Below are 9,410 nucleotides of genomic sequence, written 5' to 3'. Positions count from 1 at the left end.
AGGCGGCGCTATTGCGCGTTCTACAAGCTCGCGCAACAGCGCAGATTTATGCCATGCGATTGCTAATGAATTCAAATTGATGAATTATGACATTGTCTACTTTATGGCCTTTATATAAAATGTTTTAGACGTTGTAAGAATCTGAAGGATCAGCCTGCAATTGTGTAGACATTTCAAAATAAGAGTCCTGGTGTATTTCGGCCTTGTTTATAATTAAAAGTCACACGCTAAGTTTTTTCTTTTTCTTTTGGGCATTATTGGTACTTTTGTTACACAATAAATTGTATTTAATTTGATTTCCATTTGATTCATAGTAAATTACTGTAGTCTCCCCCACAGGAAGAAAAGAGAACATTATTTGACACACATATATTATTCATTATATAAATTTTACTAGTAAAATCTGTGTCCCATTCACTGAGACAGACACTATATGACAGCAAGGAGAACATAGGAAAAGGAGAACCATTTAAATGCTGTAATTTTGCATAATTTACAATGCATAATAATGCAAAATATTAGTATGTAATTAAATGTAAATTAATTAATTTCAATAAATAAAAATACTGTTAAAAATCACACATTATTTGTTTGTCACATGTAGTAGACCATTTTTGTGCTGTGGGTAATAGGAGGATTTTTCACCCAGCTACCAAGCAAAAAAGTATATTTCAAACCTGTGGGAAGCACTGTATATAGTCAGTGTTAAACATGCCTTCAAGTAGCCACCCACAACCTAACCATGAGCACTACCCTTTGGCACAATGGTAACCACTAAAACTTGTTTTGTGTTTGTGAAAATGTCAAACATGACAGCTTTAAACAATTACAGATCTTTTCTTTTACTTAAAAAAATACTTAATTTAAGCATTTATTCTCCTTATCCTAAACTATGTAATAATTTTTATGTCAACAGAACATAAAAAAAAATTGCAATTAATCAATAAATTATATATTTCAATAAATTATATATTGTCTCCGGAGTGTGTATGTTAAGTTTTAGCTCAAAATGGGGTATGAGCAAAAACAAGCCGTTTTTGTGTGTGTCCCTTTAATTGCAAATGAGCTGCTGCTCCCGCCCACTTTCAAGAAGAGGGCGGAGCTTCAAGAGCTCATGCAACAAACAAACAGGACAATCTCAAGCACTGAAAATGTCAGAAACTGTCAGTAATGGTGTTCAGTTCAAACTGGAGTCAGACAATGATGCCTACAGAGTCAGAGAATATATGCTACATGGAGATAGAACAGGTATAGTTTAGTTTAATAACGGTTATAAATTATGCTGTCATCTTGCTTTTATCCACTAGTACAAGCCTGTTGTATTGGACCCCGTCCGAATGATGGCCAAAACTTTACTGACGAGTTTTATGAAGTTTATTGTGCATCACACAAAAGATGAAGCATCCGTTTTCACTACCCAAAATCACAGTAAGAGCTGAATAAAAAACAGTGCAAAAAGCGCGCATTAAAGTCTTATCCATAAACTCTCTCTCCCTTGCATTAACATACACAGCGATTGAATTACACAAAACACTCGTTACAACAGTAAACAAATATATACAGGCCCTTTTTTTTGATGGGGGTGCTTAATAAACTCGTAAACTTTATATTCGTAAAACAACTCAGATGAACTGTAATGAAGTACGTGAGTGCAAAGATTAAATTAGAACTCCACCTTCTGGTCAGCATTTTCACATGAATTTGTGAAACACTATAATTAACCTGAATAAGAAGTAGGTGGTATACCTTTCTTCTGGACAAAATTTGGTTAACTATATTGTAATCTAACCTCATATTATAATGTTAACTGGTGTGAATATTTATCTCTGTTGTTCCTTCACTATTGCTCCATTTTAGTCCTATGTTTGATAGACTGATTTATGCTAGTTTCGTATAATTTTGAGCATGATGGTCTCAGTAAATAAAATTTCAGATCTTCTAATGCTCATGCACGGTTATGTATGGTCCTCTTATCTGATTTCTGAGCAGATGTGCACGCTTTTTTGGCAATAATTCTGCTGTCTACAACATCTTACAGTTGTGAGAGTGACTAGTGTATCCATGTTTCTGTAAGACAAAACATATTTTTGCAATACAATATTAACTACAATATGTTAATGAGTTCATTATTTTTTAGCGTTGTCACCTGAACCCAAGAGGTTCAGGATAAAATTTCACACTACTGAAGCCAAATAAATGTTTGCATCTCTCTCTCTCTCTCTCTCTCTCTCTCTTTTTTTTTTTTTTTTTCTGTCAGCACTGAATGTTTCATTTCCCCTTCTCCAGTTTCTGTACAGTTATCTGTTCCTGCCTATTTGTTAGAGCAAACCAAAAGAGGAAAAAAGTTCAAGGTCTGAACATGCAAATTACTCAAAAATGTTGACATGATATAATAATGAGACTATGTGTAACTTTAAAAATCCCTTAGTGATTTTCCCCTGAACTATATTAGGAATCATATGTTTTTGTCTTCTCGTCAGTGTTTTTAATGAGAAGTCTCTTCAGTTTTAGACATGTAGGTGACTGGTAAAACATTTTTAACTAAATAATGTAATGGGGGTTCAATTTTAATGTAACACATAGACTCCACAAAGCAAAACATTCAAGATTTCAAAAAAGTGTAAACAAACACATTTACAATTGCACCTTTACTATATCTATTAATAATACCCAAATGTTTAGAAATGTTTCAAAAAGACAAAAATTCATGTCATGCTTATTTCTATGGTGCACTTTTTTTTCTTCTTTTTTTTTTTTTTATTAGGTAAGGGTATGGTTTCAGTATGAAGCGTTGCAATATTGTGTGCACAAAAACAGAACAGGTTCAGCTGTTTCTCATGCTTCTCTGCAACAGGTGTATTTTGGGTACATGCATATAAGGCATGTGGTATAGTGACTGTGAATCATAAACTTTTTTTCATGGCACCTCTTTCTTTCTCTGTGTCACTGGTCTTCTTCAACACCCATTCACTGTCAGTTAGACACTGCGTCACTGAGGGAGGAAGTAAGACCTTCTGCCTTCCTACTGCCAGTGACAGACTTTAAAATCAACAGTCACAAAGAGCGCAGAGTACAACTATCTTAATTGAGGATTATTCTTCGGAGCATCTTTACAGAGTATATTAAAGGTAAGAATATAAAATCGACCAAATTTTCTTGACATTTATTTTTATTCTATATTGGGTAAGTAATACTCACTTTAGTTACTATACTCACATTGTTTCTTATGAGAAACTGAGTCTTTTTTAATAATGTCTTTCATAACATAAATAGGTTTTCATGAAACGTCCAGTTCATGTTTTAAGAAATTTCTTTTAGTTAATTTTATGTGTCCGAACATATTGAGTAGTGAATTTCTGAATTCTTGTTTACCTGATAATTATTAGGATTTGAAAGAAGAATAATTTTTCAGTTAATATTTTTCTGTCCTGTCCTTGTGCATATATATTTTTGTATTTGTTTTCACTAAGTAGTGTTGAAAATAATTAAACTAACTGTTGGGTTGGTTTGGTTTGGTTTGGTAGGGGAAGTTACACAGGAAATGCATCACAGACAGTCAAATTGTATATGGGGCTCCATTTAGTAGTTACTGTTAGATATTCTTCCACTATGTCAGCTCCACCTTTAGTTTTGACACAGGAAATTATTTTTCTGACTTTACTGAGTCAGTGAACTTTATGTTGTGGATGCAAGCAGTTTGGCCTTCGTGTGAGATAACAGTTTAACCTCGGGTCCGGTGTGTTTGATAACCTTACAGAATTGACCAACACTGTGGAAGATGTCGTGCCTGAAGTGTCTGAAGTACACCATGTGTCTGGTGAACTTCATTTTTTTTGTAAGTATCCATTTTCAGACTGTCACATCATGATATATCTAATTGTTCTTAACACAAAATAATTCATCTCGGACCATTCTAAACCCTGGGTTAACAAATTGCTGCGTTAGGCCTATTTTACATGTTTCCAACTGTAGCATGCATTTAAAGATATATATATATATACCAGTCAAAAGTTCGGAAACATTACTATTTTTAATGTTTTTGAACGAAGTCTCTTATGTTCATTAAGGCTGCATTTACTTCATATTAAATACAGAAAAAACAATAATATTGTGAAATATTATTACAATTTAAAACTATGGTTTTCTATTTTAATATACTTTAAAATATAATTTATTTCTGTGATGCAAATGTCAGCATCATTACTCCAGTCTTCAGGGTCACATGATCCTTCAGAAATCATTCTAATATGCTGATTTATTATAAATGTTGGAAACAGTTGTGCTGCTTAATATTATTTTATAATCTGTGATACTTTTTCAGGATTCTTTGATGAATAAAAAGTTAAAAAAAAATATCAGCATTTATTTAAAATAGAAATCTTTTGTAACAATATACACTACCGTTCAAAAGTTTGGGGTCAGTAATTTTTTTTCTTTCTTTTTTTTTTTTTTTGAAAGAAATTAATACTTTTATTCAGCACGGATGTGTTAAATTGATAAAAAGTGATAGTAAATATTTATATTGTTAGAAAAGATTTATATTTTGAATAAATGCTGTTCTTTTTAACCTTTTATTCATCAATGAATCCTGAAAAAAGTATCACAGGTTCCAAAAAAAATATTAAGCAACACAACTATTTTCAACATTGATAATAACTGAGTATCAAATCAGCATATTACAATGATTTCTGAAGGATCATGTGACACTGAAGACTGGAGTAATGATGCTGAAAATTCAGCTTTGCATCACAGAAATAAATTATATTTTAAAGTATATTAAAATAGAAAACCATAATTTTAAATTGTAATAATATTTCACAATATTATTGTGAAATTAATACAATATTATTGTATTATTTTTTCTGTATTTATTATGAAATAAATGCAGCCTTAATAAGCATAAGAGACTTCGTTCAAAAACATTAAAAATAGTAATGTTTCCAAACTTTTGTGTTTACAATACAAGTGATAAAGAGAAAGCCACATGATTAAATAAAGTTCACCACAAGTTGCTTTTCCACAAGGTAAATACATGGAAGGTGCACACATCATGCACACAAATACAAAACATCTTCATGGTAACACAACTTACTCTAAAATAATGGATAAACATAATTTAACAACATAAGATGTAACATAAAACTGTACATAATGTACATAACTTATAAGAAAAAAAAAAACAAAGAAACAAGTAATTGCAAGTAATTTAGAGGCATTCATTCAATCAACCATTTTGGAACCAAATCTGTAAAAATAAAACAGTCTTATACTCACTCCAATTAATTAATTTTGATTTTCTCCTTAAACAGCAAACAAATTACAGCATGTGAAAGTTTCCATGGATGTAAAAAGCGCATGAATATTTACTGAGACAAATGCTGTTCAGTTTATGATTGGTGGTTTGTTGCTAAACAATTGGGTGCTACAACACATTGTCTTTTGACATACATGGGCACTTTAATACCGGCTTAAAGGTATAGTTCAACCAAAAATGAAAATTCTGTCATCATTTATTCACCCTTACGTTGTTCCAAACCCGTAAGACTTTCGTTCATCTTTGAAACACAAATAAAGATATTGTGATGAAATCTGAGCGTTTTCTGTCCCTCCATCAGCAGTCTACGCAACTACCACTTTGCTTCAAAAAGTTCATAAAGAGGAAAACTAATCCATATGAATTAAGTGATTTATTCCACATTTTCTGAAGAGACACAATCGCTTAATACGCTGAACAGATTTAATTTAGGCTTTTATTCACATATAAACATTTATCAATGCACACATCAGTTGTGGTAAATGGAAGCTCAAGCATGTTGGCTTGATGTGCGAGAACCAATGAGGTTCATTCTCATGTGTTACACAGCACGTTTGAGCTTCCGCAAGAACCAATGAGGTTTGTTCTCGTACATCAAGCAGGTTCTGTTGAGCTTCTGTTTATGTTCGCTAATCAATGTTTATATGTGAATAACAGCCTAAATTCGATCTGTTTATCATCGTCTCTTCAGAAAATTTGGACTAAACCGCTCAATTCATATGGATTAGTTTCACGATCACTTTATGAACTTTTTAAAGCATCAAAATGGTATTGCGTAGCTGTCAATAGAGTGACAAAAATCTCTCAGATTTTATTAAAAATATCTTAATTTGTGTTCCAAAGATGAACAAAAGTCTTTCGGCATGAGGGTGAGTAAATGATGACAGAATTTTCATTTTTGGGTGAACTAACCCTTTAACCCCACAAATGCGGTGTTATATGCGGAGCTAACCCCTTTTAAAATTACACTTTGCTTAATGTTTGTTTTTCCCGGAGTTAAAAGCAGGGTTTAAAAAGACAGTGGAAAAAGCCCTTGGCTTTATACTTCACAACTCCTGTCTCTATTATACTCTGAGCAGGGATAGGCAACATCATTCCTGGAGTGCCGCTGTCCTTCAGAGTTTAGCTCCAACCCTAAAGAAAAAAAAGAAAAAAAAAACTCACCTGCCTGTAGCCCTATGCTGCCTTCACATGCTCTCGGAATGATCGTAAATATGAGTTTCCTTTGTAAAAATTGAACACGAACGCCCTCCCATTTCGAAACTTGAATGCGATGAGCTCATAATCATGACTTCAGAAGTGGGAAGGCAGCATTAGTAATCCTAAAGACATTGATTAAACTCTGCAGGAAAGCGGTACTCCAGGACTGACGCTGCCTATCCGTGCTCAAGAATAACAGAGATGTTTTTGATGTTTTTATGAGGCCCTCTTGTTTGTTTCACATTATCATTACAGATCTGTGGAGCTGCTGTCTTTGGAATAGGCATTTACTTGATGACATCCACCAGGTTCTCTTCCCTACTTCCCAGCCTTCAGGCTCTAAACATAGCAAACGCTCTTTTCATCATTGGGATCATTATCACCTGTGTCTCCTTCCTGGGCTTTCTTGGAGCTCTAAAAGAAAATCGCTGTCTACTAATATCTGTGAGTCTCATAAAGAATATTATTAGCTTCTATCACTTATACTTGCATATTTTCTGATGTCCATTAAATTTTACTTTTACGTTCTTTTAATAAAACACAGCATCTGATTTGTTTGGTTTAGTTCTTCATACTGTTGTTCATTCTAATGTTGGCCGAACTGGCTGCTGCCTGCACTATGCTCATGTACGAGACACAGGTAAGAAAAAGATTTGTAGCTATATGGAAGCAGAGCATATGTGAGGAAAAATGTATCAGATTGTGCTTTTTATACTCACAGATTGGGGAATTCATTGATAAAGATCTTCGGCAAGGTATAAAAAAATCCATAGACAGCAGAAAAAACAACATTACAGCTAAAGATGACTGGGACACGGTGCAAATGACAGTAAGTGCCCATTTACTGTAGATGACTAAAGACTAAACCAAGTATCATCATTACTACTGATTAGTGTTGGACATGAACTGGACTTAAACTAAAACCATAAAAAATTATTTTATCACTTGAAATAAAATAAATATAAATTTTAAATAAAATATAAAAACCTTAAACTTTTTTTTTAAATCTCAGCTAGTTGTCAAAGCATTGTTTCTGTATTAAAGTAACTTAAATAAAAATGAATAAAACTAGGCATTTTTTTAAATAATAAAAATTTAATAAAAATAGTAAAAACTTAACAAAATTACTAAAACTTTAATATTAAAATGAAAAAATGCAAAAATAAAAACAAATTAAAAATATATTAAACTATAATATAAATTATACTGAAATAACACTGATTTGGATAAAATGGACATAAAAAATCATAGACTTACATTAATGCAGGGAACTGAAAACAAAAGAAGATATTTTAAAGATTGTTGGTAACCAAAAAGTTGGTGGGGGACCGTTAGCTTTTATAGGCAAACACCACTCACATTTTCTTCAGGGGAAAAAAAAAAAAAAGGTTAAAAGTTAAATTTTTTTTCCCCCCCTCTAATAAATCAACAGTTTCAGTGCTGTGGAATCCAAAACTCTACGGATTGGAATAACAATGTTCCAAAGTCATGCGAGATGCCTGGAAATGGAACACACTGGGCTGAAGTAATACTTCACTCATACTTCACACATATCCACATTCACTATATCAGCTATATGTCAAAACAATATTAATGGGACATGGTGATAAACCAGATGTGGAATGCACATCAACACATCTTATTCAGTCTTATAGCATAATTTGTATCGTCTTCTTGTATTTAGGGTTGTTTCAGCAAGCTCAAGACCGCATTTGATGACAACCTCTTGAACACGGGGATTGGCGTCATTGTTGTCTGCATTATTGAGGTATGAGTTTCCATACGAGACTATATTTGTCTTACCTTAACTAAGGGTACTACACCTCACATAACAGAAAGGTACAATTTTTAGAAAGTGTGGGGAATACTAAAAGTTGATTTTTCATTTAAAACGTTGTTGAGCAACTTGTTTTACAGTTGATGCAGATCAGCACTAAAGTGTACCATGATAAATATTTAATAAGTATTTTTTGTCACTTTGTCACTTATACATATCAATCTCTTTTTGTAGGTCTTGGGTATGTGTTTCTCCATGACCCTGTTCTGCCACATAAGTCGTTCCGGGTTAGGATACAAATGATCAAACACGTTTCCATAGGAGATCTTCCACAGTTTGTGTTCTTAATAATCACTGTCCTACAAATGCCCCAAGACAGCCTGTAAAAGACAAAATGGCTAGCAGTTCTTGTACAGATGCTTGGTTTTATGGTATGTGCACAACAAGAAACAGTGACACAAATCCATAATCATTTCAACTGCAGTATTATTATGATTATTTTTACTTTAACATTTAGTAGAGCAGTTAAATCATATAGACCATAACTGGTTCTTAAAAACGGAAAAAAAAAAAAAACCCTCAGTAGTATTATTTTTACTTTAGCCATCACAGCTTAAATGGAAACTTCCTAGGGGGGGTTAAATATTGAATTCACCCACTTGCATTTAAATGTCAACTCAGAATGAAGGTGTAAGGGAGCTTTCCATAATGAATCATCTTTACACAAAGATATAACTCCATATTACACTGTATATAAGTACTGTTTCTCTTATCTCATAACAAACATTAATGTTGAGTTTGACCTAGTATGTTCCTGTAATTAACTAGTTACATAGACTATAATTGTTTTTGTGTACTGAACAATGCAAAGCATTTATTTCTGATCACTTCCTTTTCAGACATAGCAATGACTAAACCATGTGATTTCCTAGAATATACACAGGGTGGAAACCACACATGCTCTTGCTTACTTATTTAACAATTATACCTGTTGTGATGCTGATTTACAGCATAATTTATTTTCTTTACTTTTCTCTATAGATTAATGTAAATTAAATAAAACAGAATGAAAATGCTTTCTCTCCTTTTTGAAACAATAAGACAAACTAACACTATGCT

At 32.7% G+C, this 9,410-nt stretch overlaps 1 protein-coding gene across 2 annotated transcripts; it reads left to right on the top strand.

Annotated features, from left to right (window-relative positions):
- Positions 1-2,903: 2,903 nt before the first annotated feature.
- zgc:64051 (leukocyte surface antigen CD53) lies at positions 2,904-9,366 on the top strand. 2 transcript variants are annotated; one of them, XM_051894356.1, is made up of 8 exons: positions 2,904-3,128; positions 3,758-3,835; positions 6,770-6,958; positions 7,080-7,154; positions 7,236-7,343; positions 7,947-8,039; positions 8,199-8,282; positions 8,526-9,366. In XM_051894356.1, exons 2-8 carry the CDS (start codon positions 3,779-3,781, stop codon positions 8,592-8,594), a joined length of 675 nt encoding a protein of 224 aa, XP_051750316.1. In that variant the 5' UTR covers positions 2,904-3,128; positions 3,758-3,778; the 3' UTR covers positions 8,595-9,366. The 2 variants fall into 2 exon arrangements, with proteins under 2 accessions (XP_051750316.1, XP_051750317.1); XM_051894357.1 differs by having other exon boundaries at positions 2,918-3,128; positions 3,738-3,835.
- The last annotated feature ends 44 nt before the right edge of the window (positions 9,367-9,410 follow it).

This window comes from Ctenopharyngodon idella, chromosome 5 (genome assembly GCF_019924925.1).
Source record: "Ctenopharyngodon idella isolate HZGC_01 chromosome 5, HZGC01, whole genome shotgun sequence".
Taxonomy (NCBI): domain Eukaryota; kingdom Metazoa; phylum Chordata; class Actinopteri; order Cypriniformes; family Xenocyprididae; genus Ctenopharyngodon; species Ctenopharyngodon idella.
The sequence above is the reverse complement of the archived record's forward strand: the minus strand, read 5'-3'. Positions and strand labels throughout refer to the sequence as shown.

Coding starts and splice junctions, on each gene's coding strand:
- zgc:64051 (XM_051894356.1), top strand. CDS start 3,779: ATGTCGTGCCTGAAGTGTCTGAAGTACACCATGTGTCTGGTGAACTTC. Junction 7,155..7,235: donor TGCTCATGTACGAGACACAG/GTAAGAAAAAGA, acceptor TTATACTCACAG/ATTGGGGAATTCATTGATAA. Junction 8,040..8,198: donor ATGGAACACACTGGGCTGAA/GTAATACTTCAC, acceptor TCTTGTATTTAG/GGTTGTTTCAGCAAGCTCAA.